This window comes from Prionailurus viverrinus, chromosome D2, assembly GCF_022837055.1.
Source record: "Prionailurus viverrinus isolate Anna chromosome D2, UM_Priviv_1.0, whole genome shotgun sequence".
NCBI lineage: Eukaryota > Metazoa > Chordata > Mammalia > Carnivora > Felidae > Prionailurus > Prionailurus viverrinus.
The window spans coordinates 56,658,243-56,682,287 of record NC_062571.1 but is presented as its reverse complement, the minus strand read 5'-3'; the positions used below and the strand labels follow the sequence as shown (position 1 = coordinate 56,682,287).

The following is a 24,045-nucleotide window of genomic DNA, read 5'->3' as shown; positions in this document are numbered from 1 at the left end:
TGATCTCATGGTTTGTGAGTTTGAGGCCCGCCTCGGGCTTTCTGCTGTCAGCACAGCCCACTTCAAATCCTTTGGTCTCCCTCTCTCTCTACCCCTCCCCCAATCGCACTCACACACGTGCACTTTCTCATAAATAATACTTTAATAACCATTTCTTTTAAATACTAAAAGATAATCTAAAGCAACTACCAACAATAGCATCATTTTCAATATAAAATGCCATTAGAAATTATCAGAAATCAATTCAACCTACATGTTGAATTACACATGGATCAATCACAAGCTTGAAAAAGCTTTCTCAACCATTTCTAATCTTTATCACTGTAATTCAGTTGTTCCCCTCACCACTTCACAACAGGAATCACTTTATAATACAGAACTGCTTTATACACCTAGTTTCTAAAAACCACAATATAAACGTTGAGCAACATATATGCTATTCTTTATTGGCTCTGATAAAAAGAAATACCAGCATCCTCCCAAAAATCAGAACGTAATAACCTCAACTGATTGATGTTACTTTCACACTTGTGCCTCAAGAAAAGAGCAAACAGAACCTAGTAAATCATTATTTTTAGCAAGCAATTCCAGCATAAAGTTTTACTCTAAGAAAATTATGAAAAACCAAGTCCAGCAAGCAGGTCTCATGAAAACATCAAGATATACAGTATCTTGTTTTGTTGAAAAAACTTTTTAAAGTGAATAATGCAAATGAAGAAAACTGAGGTAGGGGAGTATCAAATTAGTAAAGACACAGAGTTAAAGGCAGTGCAGCACCCAACTACTGAAGCATAGTTTTGAAGCAGCAACTTCTAGCTATCTAAGAGATAATCTAGGAAGAATTTACCATAAAAAATTACCAACTTCAATTACCATATACATTTACAGTACACACCGAAATCTTACCCCTTCTGTGGACTTTTTTTTTTTTTTAAAGCAATAAACTCTTAAGAAGTAGAAACCAAGCTTTTAAAACAGCTTTTCACAACAAAATTTATTAGAAGAATAGTGGTTCTGAAAAGTCTAGCATCCAGTGAGAACTACCATACACAACATTACAGCTGGGAATGTTTCTCCAAAATGTCATGGTCAAATAATACAATGGAACCATTAAATCTTACACATGCACGAAAGAACTAGCGCTTTTGACATACAATGCAAAAAAAAGGGGACCACATGGATTAAAGTTTTAAGTACTCATCACATACATTAAGACACAGCTTATTTTAGTCCAGTCAAAAATCAGAACTGCATTAAAAAATTTAATGTAGTGCAATCAAACCAAAAAACTTAATTTGTGATCATAAGTGCTCTACTACATAAACATTGATCATAGCAAGGAACAAAAAGTTCAAATCACACAGTACAAAAAAAAATCTGTAAATAAATATAAACTACAGTACAAGAGAAATATTAAATTATACAATTCCGTCAAACTGTAAACAGTATATTGAAATGAGGTCCATAAGAGTAAAGGGGGTTCCTGTTTTGTTGCATGACACTTGAACTTCTAGAAATCTGAAAGATGCCATTTTCCGTATCTTCAAAGGCTATGGGTTTTATATATGGAGTTCCTTTTAGATGTAAGATATCAAATATTAAAGCAGAGGAATAATCTATTTTGTTAACCACAGAAAGTACTGTAGAAAACAAAAGGAGTCTTAAAGAATAAAGACCTCTAGTAGACAAGTCTTAACATTAAAGATGCAAAGGGCTAAAACACTGGAATTAGAACTTCACATCATTAGAAACTTGTCACTGAGGACTTCAAGGCTACAAAATATACTGACAAAATTGTCTGCAGATATGCAGACCTAGACCTCTGCTAATTTTTTGACATTACATACTCATGTTACCACACCAACTTTGGCAGAATCACTACTAATAAACTCAGAGCACTCCTGGCCCAACGGTTCCATCACAGTGGCCAGTGCACAGAATTCTCTAAAGACATTGCATAAACTAGAATGTAGAGGTCAGACACCCAAGGACCAGTGCTTGAATTTAGTAGTAGTGTGGTGAAGAAGCAAGAGCCACATCGAGGAGGAACTGCGTCTGTTATAGTTTACAGAAGCAGCAAGGAATGTCATTTAATTGTGCTGGCTTCTAGTGGCATTTAAAAATATACAGTTTAACTGTGTTTATGTGTGTTTGTGTGTGTGTGTGTGCGCGTGCGTGAGACATGTGCTGGTTATACATTTATGCACATTGTTTTAAATACACTGTTAACAGGAACCCCCATATTATCTGCTCAGTAGTAATAACTGAATATATAGAATGCCACTATAAGAGTGTGAGGCACCGTGTGCTGGAGAGTTATATGCAGCTTTAAAATCTGTTTGGCTGAGTTATACCTGGATACCTGAACTGAGTTTTTTAAGTTGACATTCATCAAGGATGTGCTACCAGCACGTCGAAATAAAAGCAAAACAGAAAAATACAAGTCACTGTTAGGTTTAAGAATAGCATCAAAGTACCTGAATTGAGTGAGAATAGTGTGTAAACTGTCCCTGAGGGTTTTTAAACAGTGTGTACAAGTTGGATTCCTAAGAACATTAGTTTTATTTAACAGTGTGGACTGATAAAATACCAATGTCTGACAGTTTAAAGTGGAGGTTATAAAGAATTATATGCAAACACTCCAAATGTATAGTTTATACATTTCTTCTCAAAGCAGCAATAAGCTGCTGTAAAGTATACATCCCATCAGAACAAGCAACATGTGGGAGTCAGATAAAGGTTTCTATCTTAGTCTGGTTTTCTGACAGCACAGCATATCAATATCCAATGACTATTATCTTTCCTAGATCAGAATGTAACTAATTTCGACTAGCAATATAGGATTAGACTTTTAATCAAACACTTTGCTATTACATACTAAAATTCCTTAAACTTACTAATGCTGGTATACTAACCTAGTTAATTATCCCCCCCTCATTTTAGAAATATACCCTTCCACAACTTAAAAACATTAAGATCCATTTTCAGTCCTCTGATGTAAAAAGCATGTCAGTGAATTAATATTAAAAATTTACACAGTAAAAAGGCTTGAATTTCAGCCAAAGATTCTAAATACTGCTCATTCCCTGAAGACTTAAAGGGAGAGAGAATCCCTACCCATTTTCCTAGTGATTTTTCTAAAATGGTCTGACACAATTTTTCATGTTGGGGAATTTTCCCCTCATCTCCTCTCAAATTCCAAATTCTTAAGCCTGAAATGCTTAATGAAATGGGAAAAGTGAGGCAATCATTTGGAATTGCTTGTAAAGGTACAGAATGTCTTTTTTTTTTAATAAGACAAGAATTATTTATATAAATGTGATCTGACCCCGTATTATGTAGTTATGCTTTAGATTTTTAAATAATCACGCTAATAAAAACTTACAGTACCTAAGACTCTGAAGATAAATTAAGACTTTAGTGTTGTAACAGAAAAAGTGCTGAATTATCCCTTTTCTAGTACTTTAAAACATTTCGGACAAGTGCTTTCCTAGTGACAGTAAAGTTTACTATATACCCTTCCACCAAGCAGGAAAAAAAAGTTACCTGGATGAAAGAAAAGACTTTTAGGAGTGTAGCACTGGGTATTTACCAAATAATAGATGTTGTTTCACTTATTCTGAGGGGGTAAAAATATTCTAGATTGAAATTCTATTTGGCTATTGAATGTTAAAAATCCCTGCTCTACTGTGTCAGTGTCCTGTGTCCAACCCCCCACCCCCCTCCCCCAGTCCCCTTACACACTATCCACTGAGAATCTAATCTCTAAAGAGATTATTTTAAAATTTATGTTTTCAGGACATACCTGAGAAAGGGTGCAATTATGCAGAACAAGGAACCCAAGACTGCACTAATACTGGTTACAGGTTCATAAATTCTTTCCCAAGACAAATCTAAAAAGTCTAAGAGGTATGGATCTTCAAATACATCTTACTGCTTTAGATTTTTTTGGTATGTGTGTAGGGTCATTTCCAGTGTTGAAAAGATCACCTTGAGTCTGTTCAAAGACAGTTCAAGATGGGGTAAAGAGTTCATTTCCATATTCAAACTATAAAGATTAAATATTATGATTATAATATTTGCTACATCCAATAAATCGAAGATTAACTAAAAGTGCTTGTTTTTCAGCATTTACCAATACAGCTCTAAATGAACTGGAAACCTTAAAATTACCCCCCAAATAGTTGCAGAATTAACTCATGTTTTATTGTCAAATCAACATTAATTAGCCTTGATTCTCATTTTCAAACGATCTAAAAGATTTTTCTGACTATCAAATGAAGGTGGCCCAACTTCACCACGTTATCTATCCTGTGACTCATTGTTAGTATCTTAGTACAGAATCTTTAGCCTCTTCACAAGTCTATATACTTTCCCATTCTACTTCTCACCCCCTCCCCTGATCTCCTTCACAACACTTAGGGCACACAGCTACAGGGCTAATGTCTGCTTCTTCAAAAGGCAACTGTGAGTTTATCTGGGAACAACAGACAGAGGAAATGCAAGGAATTTCCTCTATTTTCCCCTCAGTCACCATGTTCACAAATCCTACAAGTCTCAAGGATAGAATGAATCCAAAATGCGAAGAAGACTTTGGAGGTCTGCATTCCTTGTACCAGAATTATACTTTTTCCTTTTCAGTAGAGTTTGAAAGCAATCGACTTTTTAAAAAATCTCCTATATGCCTTAATAGTATCCTAAATGGGCGGTCTGGCTAAAGCCATTAACATTTTTAATAACACTGGCCTGACTGTAGTATGAATGAAGACCTAATTACAACGGAAAGGTAACAAGGAAAACAATTTTTGATACCCTCACGAAGGTCAAAATTTAACCTATAACTTTCAGTGTCTTTTATAAAAGATTAAGTGGAGCAATTCAGTCTATTGCCATATTCTATCACCAATGACAGCAACCTGAATATTCAGAAAAGGGTGGCTCGCAGAGAAACAACTTCTAGCATTTAAAGAAAGAGTAATTACAAAAGCAAAAATATGTGGTTTCAAAATTAAATCTACAGGGACAATAGCTGTTAAAGAAAACGGCACCAAACTGTCTCAAAACTGCTGTAACTACTCAAAATAATTTCAGGTTCTGACATTGGGCTGACTCAATATGTTTTATAAAAATAACTAACTGAATACAAGCTTCACTATTATGGGTCAATGAAATGTTAAGAGAATCACAAAGGCTTAGAACCAGGCCTTGCACCATGTGCTTACTTGGGCAGGGGGAGAACACATAACTCACTAGCAGCTCAAAGGTTGCTAAGTACTGCCTAACGACAGAAGGTAGTTATGATATGGGCCTTTGCAGGTAGTCATTTTTAGTCTAATTTAGAGTTCTCTCCAGAAAATCGGGAACTGAACTTCTCATTGTGCCTTACTGTTTCACTATCTGATCCCATATAGCTCATATTATAGCTCAGGTAAAATGTTGGGGAATGAAAATGCCAATTGGTTGAGGTAATGGTTTTTATAAGATAACCAGAGTTCTAAAAGCACTTCAATATTGTAAAGTAAAAGTGTACCAAATAAAGCTAATACACACTTCACACTTGTTGAGCTTGCTCACCAGAACTGAACAGTAATTAACTTCACATAAGGACCCTATTATCACACAAAGCCTTACTCATATTTGTGATCTGCTGCAGCAAAGGTTTCTCAAGCAACACCTAAACTTCAGAGTAACAACAAACTTAATATTAAAAAGTATTATACACAAATATAAATTATGTTTCTTGAAAGAGAGACCTTGTCCTTCATGGTATTTGGGGAACAGAAAAAAGTGTATAGCTCATCACGAACAGAGTTCAGAGTCACTGGAAAGCCTACTGAACAAAGTAATATAGTACACTACATTATTGTCAAGCTTCATGACTCTACTGTCTGAGAAATGAGAAAGCTAATGGTAAAAATACTAACTAGATATCCTTCCACAGGATTATTTAGTATTTTTGATTTTATAGTGCCATAGCTTATCCATTCAATGATATCAATGTTCTCTCATAAAAACGTAAGAACTGATTTTCAATACATTATCTCCTAACATTAATTTGAGTAATATATAGTTGGAGTAATGCCATCATCTGCCTACTGGAAAATGAGAGGAGAAAAGGCTTTTGTGACAAAGACAGCTGTGAACTATACCTTCCCATACCATAAAAATGGTCAACTGTTGTTTGGGCCATGCAAAACTCTGATTAGCAGAAATTAAGCATGCGAATAGACCAATCTCTATTACACACTTATGAGGACGTCCCCAAACTAGAATATCTACACTGAAAGTGCCAATACAGAACAGTGGCAAATTAAGAGAGAAATCAAATATTAAAAGATCGCTGCAGCACCAAGACTGACAGCCAGCCATGTGATGAGCCACCTCCAAGAAATACATGGTATAATGGAACTCTGAACACAAAATTTAACATTAAAAGTGCACCTGAATATTACAAACTAACTTTACAAAACCTACAATAAGGTAAAATATATATCTTTTGAAATATTCAGCAGCTTTCTGTATTTTTTTTTAAAGATTTTTTTTTTCTGAGAGGCTCATGAAATTTAAAAGGGACCACTATCTAATTTCAACCATGCTTCACAAAACAATAATGGCTATTTTATATTGCAGTTACCAATGTAATGCAATTAGTGCTTTAAAATAATCTACACTCAAAAAAGAAAAAAAAAAAAAGAGAGAGAGAGAGAGAGACCGACCGACCTTTGGAGGAAATATGCTTATTCAAAAGCTTCTTGGAAAAGAAAATTTACCTGAATATCAAGTCATGACTGATCTCAAGTGTAATGTTTAAAAGCTTCACAGACATGAATATTACAATCTTCAGGTCTCAGGACTTTTAATCTGAGAAAGTTTAGAGTTTGGTTTGTTTTTAAATTCACTTTCTAACCAAAACAAATAATAGAAGTACTCAAATTTTCACTATTTACAACTCTCAGCCTACAATCTGAAATGACACAATACAAGTTCTCTTATTTAAACTGCAGCATTAAAGGGTAGGCACACCATTCTTCTGCTGCTCGATTGTCATCCACTGAAACACACATAGAAAATATTTATGTTAGTAAAATGATCACTCCATGTACACTACAATGACAAAATTTACATAACTCAACTCATACATCACTGTATAGACTACCACACAGGATTAAACCTCTCTGAACAGTAAAACTACAAAAGTTGAACTTTTAGGGCCAGATTTTTAAATGGGCCTTTAATGATGCCTTTCTGACAGGGGATAAAAGCAAGCACAAATTAATTGCTCAAAGGACTTTTTTGCAGCAATTTGGGCTACCGAATACCCCAAACATCATGCAAAAAGGTACCATGGCTGCAATTAATTGTGTGTGACAAATTACTGAGTGTGGAACAAAGGAGGCATTCCTTCACAAGCTTAGCCCTTTGCTTTCAGCAAACTTTCTACAACTTCCTTCAACTGCAGATGAAAACCAAATATTTCAAAATATTTTTATTGCAACTTCTAGCTAGGCTAGAAAATATTGCAGAGTCATATACTGCTCTGAACCCCAGCTGCTTTTTCTGTTGAGAAGACTAGAAAGCTAAGAGGAAACAGGCTCAGTCATCCACGGATTAAACTGCTACACAAAATAACCAAACCGAAAGGAGAACCAAGCCCAGGCTACTGTCAAGAATGAGCAGTGCATGTATTTTAATAACAGCAATGGTGTGCCTAACCTTTGAACACAGACGTTGCTGAGGGAAAACTATCCTTAACCTAATTAACTGCTCCAAAGTTGCCAGGCAAGAATTTATGCCTTGGGAATGTCTGGACCTACTTCTCTTCAAACTGTTAGCATCCATCTGAAATCATCAGCCTCAATTTAATGCTCCAAGTTTGATTTTACACAAAAACTCCAATGCCTTTTTGTTTTTGGTTAAGCATTCAGAAGGGCCTGACCACTTTTCTCAGCAAATTAGATTAGATTAGATTAGGTGTATGTGGTATGGGTTTTGTTTTGCACAAACAGTAATTTTAATTTGGTTACAATGCAAAATTAAATTTCATGGGCTTTGTCAGTTATTCTTGCAAAAATTTTTTGAAAATAAATATTCCAAATTTAGTTACTGTAATTTGAAAAGCCCATCTCAAAAAACGCTTAGATGTTAAGGAGTGCTTATCTGAAAAGTCCTGAACTGTGTGCTAAACAACCACAAAAATCAGCTAGGTATCAGAAAAGGTTAAGAAAGGGATATTACGCAGGATGCCAAAATAAAGAAAAAAGAAAGAAAGAAAGAAATCAAAAGCAACGAATTAAATAAAAACTAAAAAACAACCCCCCTTGTACTAGTATCTGGATTGGTTAAAAAAGAAATTCTACTGAGCTTGATTTCTGATTGAATTATCATTAGATGTAAAATGCAACCTAAATCATATTAGGTTACCTCGGGGTTGTGTTTTTTTCTCACCACAAACATGGATCCTTCATTCATGTGGGTATTTGGGCAGACTACTGAGGCTGTAAAATCTAGATACCACTTTTTCAATATTATAATTACTTAAACACACTTCTTTCCTTACTTCTCCCAATAAACAGATCTTGAATACTTTAAACTAGTTGCTGCAACGACATCCGGTCGTTAGTTAGCACATGATCAAATCTGTAAAAGGTTTTAAGAATACAAAGAAAGTCTGTTAAAATGAGGCATCCTCTACTGTTTTATGTAATGTACCCTGACTGCTCCTGAGTAAGAACGGAGCTTGTCCTCCATGAGATAAGGCTATATCCTCACTTGTTGGTGAGACCAAATTCTACCCTTAGAAAATCCCAAATAAAATTACAGCAAAGGTAGTGTTACAAAGTAATTAACCAAAGCATTTCTGAAGGTAGTGTGTGCACATTTTCCACCTCCTTTCCCTCCGGGTGAGCACTAAATAGATTGCTGATTTGTTAAGTAAATTTAATAGTGAGAAGAAAATCACAAAACGTAAATTGACCTAAATAATTATGTGTCATTGAATAACCAAATTTCTTAAATTCCAAGGTTCATTGTTCTTAGAATTTTTTCTTTAGTTTAATCCTTCAATTAGTTGAATTGTAGAAGAGAAACATGAATGATTTTATAAGATGGCTTTCCAATTTGTAATGATAAAGCTCCCAGTATGACAGAGGTGGTTTCTAAAAGGGGGCTTTTTTCTTTTTTTTCTTTTTTTTTTTTTTTTTTAAATAAAGGCAAATATAACTTAAGGAAAAAAAAGAAAGAAAAGCATGCAGGCTCTACAGGCAAGGAGTCCACTTCCATGTATCTGTTCTCTGTGAGGTAACTCAATTCTCTTTTGTAGAGAAACATGCAAAAGGCCAAACAATATCCCGAGCCATACTGCACATGAAAATTTTAAAATATGCAACATTCAGAATGCACCTTTCACCTCTGTACACACAAGTCAATGCAAAATCTGCAAAGAAACAAGTGTCACAGTAAATGAAGCCAGGTGCAAGCAATGACAGCTGAACAATGCAGTAGTGCTCACCCAGTTTGTACAGTAATTGGCACTCTACAGTATTTCTACTCATTTTTTGATTCATTTGCACTTTGTGCTGCCTCTCCCTGGGGATCTAATTCAATCTTTACAGAAACATCTGGCCCCTCCGACCTCATTAATTTCATCTTTTTCTTTGGAGGGTTTTTCAAAGTGCCCAGCCTCTCCTTTACTTTGTACTCCAGTGTACTGTGGGGAATCCCATAAATACTCTGAGCTTTGGAAACACTCATTTTTCCACTCATAACCACTGAGATTGCTTCCTCCAGTATCTCACTGTTGTACTGTCTGTAACGCCCTCTTTTCTTCCGAGGCTGCTTGGAGCCAGGGTCTCCTTCTTGATCCGATGTGGGATATGGCTGTCCAGAGGTAGACTGCTCAGCATCTGAGCCCCAAGAATCGGGTCCAGCATCTAGCATGCTTTTTCTATTTTGTTTTGGAAGAATAGCCCTTAACTTTTTACTAAGCGCGCTCTCCGTTTGTGAACCCATTACCAAAGAGCTATAGCTGTACTGATCACCAGTGCGAGACTCCCAAGAAAGATCCATTCCTCGAACTTGTGGTATCTTTAAATCTACAGGAGATGCATGGCTCGCATCCTTTTTTCCATCTTGTTTTGCTTGAAGTGCCATTTTTGGAAAGGCAGAGTTTTCTGCAAGAAAAGGAAGGTCACTGATGTTGCTGAGTGCACCATTTCCCCTGAACTTCATACGGCTGAGGTTGAACTCATAATGTGGTTTTGCCCAAGAGGCTTCCCTGGATAATATTAAGTGTTGTCCATGATTCTGTAATCCAGATGGCCCAAGGCTGGCAGCTGTTGACAATTGGTTTCTGCTCAGTAGCTCTTCACTAATCTGCAGGGATCGAGCCAATGGAACTTTGAGTGATGTGGAGTGTCCAAAACCTTCCCTGGTTCCATCCTGTAAGCTTCTTGGAGGTACCCCATCACCACTCCGAAGTCCGTCTGGGCGGTACTGGCTGGGTCTCCCAGGTCGCCTAATTGGATGGAAGGAAACTGATGTGAGCAGGACTTGCACAGGTAGGGAGGGATGGGTGAGGGGACCACTCCTTTATTAGAAGGCCTTGCTTGGGTAACATCACTTTGTGTTATTTATTTATTTTTCTCTAAAATTAAAAAAAAAATGGTCTCAGCAGTTAGTTTTAAAACTTGTTCACAAAAAAAGAAAAAGGAAAAAAGGAAAAAAAAAAACCCAGGAGCTTTTTGGGCAAAGAAAAATTAAACCTGTCAGCTGGTCTCTGGTTGGGTTCACAAATTTTCGGAGAAAAAGTTTCGCGCAACTGTCTGAAAATAGCACCTTAATTATTAATTACAAAGTAATCATTGAGTCTCCATAGATCTACACAGAATTGTGTTACCAATGTGACGTTACCACTAAACAAGTACAGTAATAAAAGAGTAAGCCAAATTATTTATTTTAATGCAACATATTCAACATTCATGACAACCAGCTATAAAACTGGAACCATTTACATTGGTGGAACCCATAGATAATTGCTCATTTATCCCACAAACAAGCTGATATTCATTATCAAAAACCAAACAAGTTCAAATAACATTTCTTATTTTGCTTGGGAAAAAAATATGGCTACCAGCCCCAAGGGGTGGGGGAGTGGGGGGGACCCAAACCAAAATACCCATCGCATTTTAACTTACCACATCTTCATTTTAAAACACTATTAGCTGCAGACACACGAGTACCACTATGTTTCCATTTGAAATAATCCAATCTTTAAAGAACTGCCCTTTATTTTCCCCAAACTTTGTTCCTTAAGTTCTACTCAAAGTAATTACTGTCAGAGGTATATGTTTTAAACAGTTTTAAAGCAGTTTTCTTTAGTTAAAATGGTCTCTTCTTAAAATATCAAACATCAATTTTGAAATTTTAAGTGGAAAGCTTTCAAATAATATTTAAAAAGTCAACTACTTACAACAAGGTTAATTCATAAGGTTTCCATTTTTCACAAGATATAAAGATTATCACTGATAAAACTGGCAACTGGTAAAGCATGCCCAAGGGGAATAATTATATTTACTAGGCACAAATGTGGAACTCTGAAGAAATGATAAACCAGCTATGTTCTCCAAAAGTCTACAGGGACCCTGTGCTGTTATCAGTAAAAAACATAATAAAGATAACAATGAATAGTCAACTAGAAGATGGGCAATCTATTGGTGCTTTTGTCTTCCAGAAAACGACACCACATAAAAAACACTTTCTTTCCATTCAGAGGGATAAACACAGCAACTTCAACCATATAATACATGGACTTGGTGGCCAAGTTTAAAGTAATCTTAGGCGAGGGATTCATTTATACAAACCACACTTAAGCTTCTCCTACATGTGTCCTCAATTACACAATCCAAGTTTTCTGATATATAAAAAATGGAATCCAATGATTTGGGACCACAAGGACTTGTATCTAGTATAAACTATAGTGAAAAGGAGGGCTTAAGAAAAAAGGTTAGTAAACCATGCAAACTGCATTAAATCAAGAAGTTACTTTTAGATCGAATAAAGGAGGAGAGAAAAAGGAAAATGACAGAATTTTAGAGAAAATAAAGGCAGCATTTTAGAAGTCAGTAAAGGAATCCTTCAATTTGAAGGTAATTAAGAGGAAGTTGAAAAAAGGTTAGTCCATTTAATGTGTACTTATTGCTTTAACACCCAAAAAATTTCCTATGTCGATATTCTAAAAGTTAATAAACTTAAATATTACCTAATTTAGCTTACCGAAGTGATTTTTCATGAATGAAGTTGATTTTTGGTCACAACACAATTTTATGGAAATTCTTTCCCAATATGGCACTTAAATGTCTTCATTAATATCTGGCTTTTCTACATGGTTTCTATGTACATGTAGAGGGAGAATTAAGACAATTCTCACACTATAAAACTAGGTGGTGGGTAATCTGCTAAGAGTTATCAAAACTGAGCATATAATGTCTTGATAGCATAAGACGGTTATCCCAACATCTACAGTCTTAACCACTTAAAAAACAAAAAATACATATGATTATTTTTTCTGAACTGCCACACAGAGTTAAAACTGCAGTTCAAATCAACAAATAAAACAAAACCAAAACAAACAAACAAGAAAAAAACAAACAGCCCCCACATACCCACACATTTCATTAGAGATACCAAGTAAAATACTGGAGCCCAATTTTCATTCAACAACCTCCGCACACATACCAGTGCCTTTACATCTGAACTCTGGAATTATTTAGGTTGGGTTTCCCACTCCCAAACACTCAACAACAGAAAGTCCCAAGACATTCTTGCCATATTTTCAATCATTTACAATTTGTACTAACTTGGCAAACCTGATCTACACTAGTCAATTCTGGACTTCACAGACTGTGCTTTTACTTGATCAATGGACTAAGCAATTTACTAAAGGCCTACTTATAACAACGTTACTCTGAAGAATTAATTTTTAAAACATATAAAGGAGATTTTCACCAATCTTCGATAAACCGTCCCCTATAAACTGTGAAATTCTACAAATATTTTCCCTTACCCGTTCCCTTGAGCACTGGAGCAGCCTGGAGAATGGCTCAGGGAAGTGCTGCCAGCACATGGACTTTTCTTAGTGGACAGATCAAGTACACCGTCTGCAGAGACACAAACACACACCTGAGGATATTAAAAACTAGGAACAAATGTGAACTGAACAGACTAAAAATAACAAAGCAATAGGTCTAGTCAACCAAGCAGATACACTAGCTATATACGTAAGACAGGGTATCTTCCCTCCTAAAGTGACATACATTTAGCAAAGCTTGTTATATCTAACATCTCCAAGGGTTAAATATTTTATTAATAGGGCAAAAGAAAAGGTACAGCCTACCACTGAAGACATTAGGATATAGTCAGGTATTAGAAATTGCAGTTTACACAGTATGTAAATAGAACTATTAGACTTCGCTTTCGAAATGTGCCTTTATCAAAGCATATGAAATCTCAATGCCACATCATACAGATTATAAAACCAAATTCCTCAAGAGCTAAGTCTACCCGAAACACTAAAACAAACAAAGTTGGATTTAGAAAATTTTATGTGACACAAATCATTTTGAAACATAAGTTTATATGGTTAGATTATATGTATATACAAAACAGTTTGTAAGATGAATCAGATGTTAACTGTGATTTTCATGTGTCCTCATTACTCTTTGGACACATCTGCAAAAAACTGTATATCTGAATTCAATCTTTTGGAAAAACTCTTCAGAGATTCAAAATTCCCTTCTTGGTATTTATAAAGGCAAGGTTTTTCAATTAATAAGCTGTTACAAACTGGTGAGCAAAGTTTAAGGAAAGAGAGAAGAATGAAATCGTCTTGATACTGATGAAAGCCTAGAGATTTAACCATTTTTTACTGAAACTAGAATAACAAATTCATGTTATCAGAACATAAAATTAGAAGACCTTCTTATCCCACAAAGACTTCTTTCCCTCATAGACATGTCTAGAAAAGAAAACTCATCTTCTAGACAACTTTTAAAGCTGCCATTTTGTCCAAAATTAACAGAGCAAGCTAATAATCAATGGCTCTGATTTTCAGCTGACGAGCAGAGAGGCCTTTCTATCTAGTTATGTTAAAAACTGCCCCAACATAGAACCTAAATAGGATTTGTGTCTGAGCACAGTGTAACTCCTGATTTCAGGCTGTTAGAAATATGTGACTGAGCTTGTAAACCAAAAATCCCACACTCATCCAGAATAACTGTTGTCCTTTAGAGTCACTAATATTTCTAAAAATATAGTTGTAATCTTATAAGGACACCAAGTTAACCCAATTAGACATCTAACAAGCAAACACACTGCTTAAAATACTTCCAACCAAAATATTTCCAACAAAAGACACTAAAGACTTCCAAGCCTTTCTAATCATCAAATAGGCAACATATTTTAAGTCTACTTAAATATACTAAATATACAGTAGTTTCATTGAAAACACTTGAAAATAGATCTGGGAAATATAATGTTAAAATTCTGTTTCACTTGAAGTCTATACACTACAATCCTGTCATCTAGGTCAAATTCCTCTTCAGAGCATACGGTCAGTACAATGTATCTCTTAAGTACAGCACCAACTAGAAGAAGTTAAATTAGACTAAGTGGTATCTTTGTATGTTAATCTCTATCATTAATATTTTAAATACAACCTCTACACTGTCATTCTCCTATTGTAAACCTCAAGTTTTTAATGTAATATTTAGAGCAGAAAGATTTTTAGGGGCGCCTGGATGGTTCAGTCAGTTAAGCGTCTGACTTTGGCTCAGGTCATGATCTCACGGTTTGTGAGTTTGAGCCCCATGTCTGGCTCTGTGCTGACAGCTGGAAGCCTGGAGCCTGCTTCAAATTCTTTGTCTCCCTCTCTCTCTGTCCCCGCCCCGCCCCCCCCCCCCAACCTCTCTCCCACACATGCACACTCTCTCTCTCAAGAAATGAATCAACATTTAAAAAAAAAAAAAAAAAAAAGACTTTTAATGAAAGCTACCAATCTTTGGTAAAGATAATCCTCAATAAAACAGAAAAGCACAATTTTGCGAATATGGTGACCAAAGGTACACTGATCAATGTGAACATATGACAATGAGGAATTCTACTAGGAAATCTCTCAGAATTTTGAGATTACGATTGCTGTTCTTTACCCAGAAACAGAAAAAAAGAAAAACTATTCAAAAATGTATTCTTTAAAAACCTAAAGCCAGTCCATTAAATGTAAATCCTTCTTAAATTACTTATAATAAGCAAAAGAAAGTCCTTTCTAAGAGGTTCTTCATACAAATTCAAACCTAATTTTGCAAAATGAACATGTATTTCTCACCAATAAATCCACACCTCTCATAACTTTCTACACACTCTTAGAGGAGATATTCTAGGAAAATGAACTCTCACTAGAACAGATATCGCCAATTTACAATCTGTAATGGGTCAAACAATGGCCCAGTTGAAATGCTCACTGCATCTCTCTGAAATTAAAAGTAAAAGGGATCACAAAAAACCCCAAATATTTAATCTATTTAAGAGTAAACTTTTCTTAGATTCAAGAAATATTTGCTAAGCAAAACTGATAACCTTTTAACCTTGTCCCTTAATTAGGATCCTCACCAACAAATTTAAATTACCTTGGAAATATTCTAAGGTTAATTCATAATACAGTACATATACATATGGAGGTGCTTGTATATATACATGTATATCCATATACATATGGAATACGCTGAACAACCTGCTGTGTCTACGGTCTTCCTCATTATATCTAACCCTAGGAGTTTCTTTTTTAAAAATGCAAACAATACACATTCTTGCCTTATAATTTCATTTGCAGAGTATAAATTCTACCTAACAAGATACATGTATTTCTCAGCTAGGCGCTAATTCTAGAACACTGATGATCAGGGGAAATTTAATTTTTTATAGGGGTTTTAAAAACAATGGATATGGCAATGCTTTGTAAAACATAAAATATTTATATAAATATCAAGTAACTTAAAGATCAGTAACAAGTGTAACCACCTAACTTTCCTGAGTGGTACATTGATCTTGACTACAAACTACTGATATATAATGTATAGTAGCCATTTTATCTGTACTTCTCTATGACTGCATAGTCAGGAATAATTTAAGAATCAAATTAGTTTTTATCCTATTGTTACTGGTGCCCTACTTGCCAATAATTTTCTTCTCCCCAAAGTTAAAGTATTCTGATTGGACAGAGGAGACCTTGACATCAAACCATACCTTGTTCGCTAGGTTCTGACTGAGACTTTCTGACAGTAAGGTCCAGAGGTGAGTCTTGGTCAGCCATGAGAAGTTTGCTGAGCACAGGGTTCTGAGTAGTTGCAGCCGTGGGAGAGGTGGTGACTGGAGATGCTTTCGGCAGGCTTTGGTTCTTTGTGCTATTGGGCTGGCTGGGGTCCTGAGTAGAGCTATTTTTTGAGGTATATTCAGCAGCAAATTGTTGGATCATTCGCTGCATGATCTCACGGGCCACTAGGGGAATATTGGGGTCGGAGACCCAGGGACTGTCTGTAAACAAAGATTTATTTACTTTTAAACTGGGACAATGTACTACAAAAAAAAAAAAAAAGACAGCTTTCAAGCAAACATAAAATTTCATTTTCTTTTTTTCTTAAAATGCAATCTCCTAAAAATAGTATTCCCTCCCAGAATTAGATTTTTAAGCTCTAAGCTTATGAGCTGCAGATTTTTTTAAGTAAAATTTTCATAAAATCACTTCTAAACACCCCCCTCAGTATTATGAAATTAAATAAAGGGAAAACAGTATATCTTATGGGCAAGAATCACTTACCTGATACAGAAATCTCAAACCTTTCTTTTATGAAATAATTACTTCTGTTTACCACCTATAGATTACATCCGGTTTTTCCTAGACCTTTCCTCAGCCATCTCTTCCTAAATTATTGAAGAATGGATTACTCAGTTATGAGTACATAATCTACTTTCTGTCAAAGACTGAAGGCATAGCAAAACTGTAAAAGGAGATACTTAATATAAGGTCCATGACAGACTGGGGCCATAGCCTCACATTTTCAGGCTCATAAGAATCACTTTGAGGGCTTGTAAAAACACACTGCTGGGTCCTATCCCTAGGGTTAACTGATTTAGCAGTTCTAGGGTGAGGTCAAGGACTGGCATTTCTACTAAGTTTCTAGGTGCAGCTGGAACCACTGGGCTTGGAGTTTAAAGGCCAGATCTCAAAGTTTAACACCATATATTTTCCATGAGTTCTTTAAATATACTCTGCCAATCATTAAACACAATAGCAAAGGAATTAATAAAATAAACTTATCAATTTCTAATCCACGTTAATTTAAAAATAAAGGCCATATGAATTCATTAACTCGTAGAACTTCTGGCACTGGGAGGGACCCTGAAGGTCAAATAGGGCAAAATAAAAGAGAAAATGTTTGGTATAAATATATCATCACATCTCTATCATTACCACACTCTCAGGGAGACTAAGCTTCTCAAGAGCAGAGATTATGTTTGTTTACCTCTGTATACTCAGCACCTAATCTTGCTTGGCATAAAGTATGCATTCATATTAGCTGAGTAATAAATGGATCAGTCAAATCAATCACCATCAAATAGTGTGTTTTTTTTTTCCGTAGACAAATAAGATTAATGTGTCTAAAGAGAAGTGACCTCTTCAAGTCTGTATAGATGGTTAGTGGTAGACCCTTGATTAAAACTCTCCCCCTGATCTTAATGTTCCACCTGTGACCTTTACTTCCACACCACACTTCAGAGGTTTCAGAAAGCAGTTCCAGAAAACCTGAGTTTCCTTGGTCTTTTAAAGATCAACTACAGAAGGTAAACTACTTTACCCATAATATGTTGGAGCTATAAGGGAATTAGGTTGATTTATAAATTTAGAGATAAACTGACTCATTACAATTCAAACCTAAAATCTCCACAACATACACATCATCAAAACTTCATGGGACTCTAAGAACAATTTTTTCCCCCTGAAAAACAACATTAAATACCAGAAGAAAGTCTAAAGTCAGAATATTTAATTCTCTGGAGTTTAATGAGGTTTTTCTCTACCAACAGCAACATTTCTGTTCTACCAGAAGTACTTCTAACCCCATGTTTCTTCTCTATAAATAGACTGAGTGTGCTAGATGGTTTAAGAATCAAGGTATTCAATTAGGTAAGGTTCAGAAATTATTACAACCATGAATGAGTTCCTTAAAAGTTTTAATAAACATTTTAGCCATACATTGCTTTTTTAAAATCTCTACCCACTGAATATTCTTATTAATATTCATTTAACTTTCCACTTAAGACCTATCCTCCAAATAAAAGACTATATAATTTCAAGTTTTATATTTTCTCAAGTTTTATATATTAATGTATCTTCTTATCCCCTGTAACACATAAAGAAAGTTTTCAAATAGGCAGAGTTAAACTAGATTCATAAATATATAGATTTTTGAAAAATCAGGGATTTTAGAATAAAGACCATAAACTGCTACCTCTGACCTTTAAATGGCTGTGGTGTATCTTGCCTCTTTGTTGAATGAAGAACATAACCATAAAACACAATTCATACTTACAAATTGATGACATATCTGTCATATGAATTTCTACATGTTTTGAAAAGTTTCCTGAACACATTTCATTCTTTCACTTACTTAAAACACAACTTCTATAAATCTAGACATGTCTTGGGGAATATGCACAAGTGAGTCAAATAAAAACCACAAACCAGATCAAAATTAACACTACAGGAAAACAAGTAAATGTTACATTACAGCCACTTATGTTTTTAAAATGCAAATCTAACTTTTAGAAAGTGTCAAATTTTCTAACACAAGTGACAAAGCTGGAAAAAATTTGATAATGATAGTTGAAGGTATACCGTTCATAAGCTAAAATTTATTACTGAATCCATACCACAAAAGCCTACTTTAATTGCATCTATGTTCCTACTTAGCTTTTAGAACCTTTTCATACTCATTTAAAACACACAATTTGCAATACTTGGAAACAAAGTATTAATAACTCCAAATCTCTGAACTATTTATTTAAAAAAATATTTATATATATGTATATATGTATACACACACACACACACACACACACACACACACCCTTCAGACTAAATTGCCTGTCATATCTCTGCATATTATATACATTTTTGGTATAACTTGAAGAGTACTAATGGCTTTCAGACATTTCCATGAAGATTAATATTTAAAAATATCAATATTAATACATAAAACAAGGAGGAAGGAACTTCTAATAGCAAAGCAATAGTTCTTTTTCTGAACATCATATGCCAGTATACAAATACACGAACTTAACTTTACATACAATTTCAGAGGATTCTCATCCCTAAAAGTCTACCCTAAGGCTGATTCCAAGGTAAACATTCCTTCCCTCATGTATCCAAAAGTTTAATTTTAAAATAAAACTTAGAAGAACTTTAAGCTATTCCTACATGACAAAGGGATGGGACTAGCAGAGAAGTAGGCTAGAATTCTCTTTAGGAATATGCTTATGATTGGCTTTATTAACTCCCTCCAAGCAAAGACTGGATGAAAAGTGGTTTCTCCACATATAGGAAGAGGAGCTCCTCTTTGCAGATAATGAAGATTGCTACAGCATTAGGCCCGTGACTCATTCAGTACACATACTAAAGGACAAGAGCAGCAGAGGAGCTGTAAAGATATTTTATTTAATAAACTGACAGAACGAGTCTATCATTTATACTTTAATGTGAATTACTTTAATAAAACAATCAAATGTTTATACAACTAAGAAAATTACTATTTGGAACATAATTTTAGATTTCAGGGTATTTAGGGGATGATAAAGTGAGCATGGGAGCCTCAGTTGGGAGCTTCACGTCAGAGGGTGCTGAGGGTACTAAAAGTGAGGTGAGGCTGAAAAATTTAATTTTGCCTAGGAAAAAAAGGTGTCACTGAAAACAATAATCTTGTGCGTTCCTTAATTTTATAGGACACTTCATACTCCATTTTGAAAATACTGACCACATTAAGCAGAACATCAGCTGGTTTCCAACTGTAACCAACCAATTAGAATAGCACTTTATCAGACTTCCAACCACTGTAAAGGCAAAAATCACCCTTCAAATTTCACAGGGAAGGAGGGAATTCCCAGAAGAATGAGGGATATAAACTAGAACATATAAAGAAGTACTAAAGAAAGCAGAATCATTGAGTCTGCTGAATATTAGAGTATTCAGGGTCACAAGAGTTTGTAGGAAACTTTTTTAGAACCTATCACAGTAACCTCCGTCTTGGAACTAGAGGAAAGACATAACTAAGGAACACAAATCCATTTAGAATTTCTTGAAAGTAAAGACTTCACTAGAATGGATCATAGAGGGAAGGAAGCTTTCTGAAGGTCTTGGCCGATAGTAATTAGGCTTTGTGAATAGAGAAACAAAATGTAAATCATGTCTACAAAGGTTTTAAGGAGAAAGTTAAACTGAAAAATATAAGAGGTGGAGCTATTAAATACCACCTCAAATATAAGGGGGAAAGTTTTATTACATAATTATGAATTCCTTTCTCTAATTTTAATAATTTAAAGAAGTTTCAGCAAAACAAGGCTCTATCAAGGAAATAAATGCCTGTAAATCTAATTTTAAGATACAACTTCTCATCTCTCTAAATGAAATTTCAGCAAGGAATTACTAAAATTTTATACAGTTTTATGGTTATCTGCGATTAAAACTGTCACTATGTATGTAAGAAAATTTGACAAAATATATTAGTACTGAGACCTCAGAATTTTTTAGACTTTCCTAACACTTTCAGGAACTATTTAACAAAACTTACATGATTCCATCACTTCAAACTTAAAAAGAGGGAAGAGGAGTTGCCTTAACCTATTCCAAATTTAACTTGACCAAAGGAATATAAAGTGTGTTATCAACAAAGAAAAATGTTTTTAAAAGTAACTTTTTAAAAATGACATTAAAATTAAGAAAATATAAGACAAGCAGATGCTAAATGCCATTCTTCACTAGAACCAACCTTTTCTATAAAAGACTGCATTGAGGAACTCTTCTGCTTGTCTCTCGAATCGAATGATTTTTGCTTGCTCTTGTTTAAGCAGAGCTTCTTGCCCAGCTCCCGAAGCTGGTTCATCCAGACCGACTAAGTGTCCCTGCAAAAATATTTGGTGAAATATTTGCACAAAAATCTTTCCCCATTCAGTATCAAAAGCACAGATGCAAAATCAAAGACAAACGTTAGTAACAGATAAGACAAATCAGTTTAATACAATTAAAATACCTTAAAACTTTAAATCAGAATAAAATTTATCTCCACAAAAGTATAAAAGCAAAGTGAATGTAAAAATATACTTGGGTGGTTTTTATGTATCTTACAAGTTTTGTTTAAAACTGACAGATAAACTCTAATTAAAATAACATTACTAACGGAAGATTTTTCTTGAGCATTTAAATATGTCCGTTCTTATTACACCATACAGCAATAGTACACAGACATTCAACTCAGACAAAAAAAAATAGTTTAAATCCTAAATACTATTTGAGAATCATGTTTGCCCTCCTAGTATAAGATGTTTTCTCCAGACACAAAACAAACATAATTTTAAAAGGGCTGTTAGAAGGGAAAACTCAAAAGAATGTATCCGAATTCATAATTCTGTGCCTAGAATATAATTCATAAACTGTAGCTTTCAAATGTTTAGAGTTGTGAAATTAATACGTTAAAACTGGCTCTAGAAAATAGAATTTAAAAATATACTGTGTCACATGTTCTAAAGGTACACATTTCTATATATGCTTGAACATGCTTACAATATAAACATGTTAAGTCCTGATCACAAAGTTTCAAACTGCCACACTAGACTCATCCCAAAGACTCCCAGAATCTGCTCTCAGGCTGTAGGAGCACTAGACTAGGTAGACAATGCTTTGCATTTACTTCCACTCTTGTAGCTAATGAACAGGAGACTAAGTAAGTACATCTTTTAAGTGTTCTTTAAGTTCCAATGCATATAATTTACTTCAAATCACCACAATGTATCGCCACAGGCATATATAATTCTGTCATGGAAAACTTAAAAGTACTTAGAAGTACCTAAAAGTACTCTAAAAAAGAAAATGGGGACACACCCTGACACAGTGAAAAGGAAGCAAACAGGGCACTGAAGGCACATTATAATCCACAATTTTCTCAAAGATTTCAAATACAAGCAATGACATGTGCAATCAGAGTTTTTTATGATTTCTCCATTGTACAAACTGTGTCAACAGCACAACCAAAATATGTGTCTTTTGCAAAGACACATTTAGCACCAATTATATATTACAGTTTAATATTAAGAACTCTCTTGCATAATCAAACGAAAACAATCATCCCATAAAATATCCATGAGACACGTTAAGTCTGCCACATAAAGAAAATATTGTTATAAAGTCATTATAAAAACATTTTCATTCATTCATTCATTCATTCATTCATTCATTCATTCATTCATTCATTCATTAGGCTTCCCCGGCCCAGCATGGAGCCCAACCAACACAAGGCTTTAACTCACGACCCTGAGATCAAGACGTGAGCTGAAATCAAGAGTTGGACACTTAACCAACTAAGTTTATTATAGTTGTACTTGCCAACTTTATTATAGTTGTATTTGCCAACATTCTCTTTCGTGGCCTAAAGAAATTAATTTTTAAAAATGAATCACAAAATAATGTAATTTTGATACAGATTTAACATCTGAAAGGATCAGGAACAGGTACTAATTAGAGACCAATAAAATCCTCAACTGTGTTTTAATGGCATTTCATTATTTAGTGATTTTTAAACTCAGACATTATATGGTATAAACTGTACTTAACCCCTCAGTCCTACATTCAGTAAGTTTAGTCAGACTTTCAGCAGGATATCTTTATTTTTCGTGTTTAAAAATGCGTATCTCAATGAGAGAAGATGTTAGTTGAAGGACGCATTGTACACAGTGTAGTTTCAATGCGTTAAGCATACAGCTATCCCCATTGATTCTACACATACATTTACAAATACGTGTATCCTTTCCATGTCTTTCCAAGTTTTTATTTAAATTCCTGCTAGTTAACATACAGTGTAATATTAATTTCAGGTGTAGAATTTAGTGATTCAACACTTACATACAACACTTGGAGCTCACCACAAAAATAAGGAACACTTCACGAATCTGTATCATCCTTGCGTAGGGGCCATGCTAATTTTTCCTGTATGGTTACAATTTTAGCATATGTGCTGCCAAAGCAAGCACAGAATATCTATACTTAAACCATGCTCAAATGTTGCATTCAGGCTACTTTCTAATCTAAATCAACTCATAGCAACTAACAGCACTCAGTAAGGAAGGTGTTATGTGTTTTTTCTTGAATTAAACAATTAATTACCAATTTTATCAACCTGGACGCTGAGACCTTCAGATAACTTTTAGTTGGTTCATCTAAATTACAGTCACACCTATTTGTTTTGTTTCCAAACAGTTTTATTGAGATATAATACACATATCATACAATTCACCTATTTAAAGTATAAATTCAATGTTTTTCTTGTAGCGTCACAGAGGTGTGGGACCATCACCATGATAAACTTCAGAATATTTTTGTACCCCAAGTCATTAACAGTCACTCACTTCCCATTCTCCCACTTGCCCCAACATTAGGCAACCACTGTATTATTTTCTGCCTCTCTCTACAGACTTGCTTATTCTGGATATTTCACATAAATGGAATCGTGCAATATTCATGGTGTGTGTGTGTGTGTGTGTGTGTGTGGTTTCTTCCTCCTAGAATAAAGTTTTCAAGGTTCACCCCATCGTAGCAGATACCGGTACTTTGTTCCTTTTTATTGCCAAATAACATTCCATTGTACTGATGTAGCACATTTTACCCATTGATCAGTTGATAATGACCATTTGGATTTCTTTTTGGCTGCTATGATACAAATAATGCAGTCTTTA

General features: G+C 34.8%; 1 protein-coding gene and 1 non-coding gene across 6 annotated transcripts in view; both read right to left on the bottom strand.

The window, feature by feature from the left end:
- Positions 1–24,045, bottom strand: part of LCOR (ligand dependent nuclear receptor corepressor) — a 138,590-nt gene that overhangs the window by 24,331 nt on the left and 90,214 nt on the right. For 3 of the 5 annotated variants that reach the window (XM_047824940.1, XM_047824941.1, XM_047824939.1), the window contains exons 5-7: positions 21,090–21,222; positions 16,294–16,581; positions 13,061–13,154 (exon numbers count right to left, since the gene is read on the bottom strand). The exons of 1 other annotated variant lie outside the window; for it this stretch is intronic. In XM_047824940.1, coding sequence (XP_047680896.1) covers positions 13,061–13,154; positions 16,294–16,531 — 332 coding nt within the window. In that variant the 5' untranslated portion in view covers positions 16,532–16,581; positions 21,090–21,222. Of the gene's footprint in view, positions 1–4,518; positions 10,514–13,060; positions 13,155–16,293; positions 16,582–21,089; positions 21,223–24,045 lie in introns of those variants that run through there. One more of the 5 variants, XM_047824943.1, reaches the window with a different exon arrangement.
- On the bottom strand, positions 23,239–23,343 carry LOC125148495 (U6 spliceosomal RNA). The gene has a single exon (XR_007145577.1). It is a non-coding gene; the product is annotated as a U6 spliceosomal RNA (small nuclear RNA).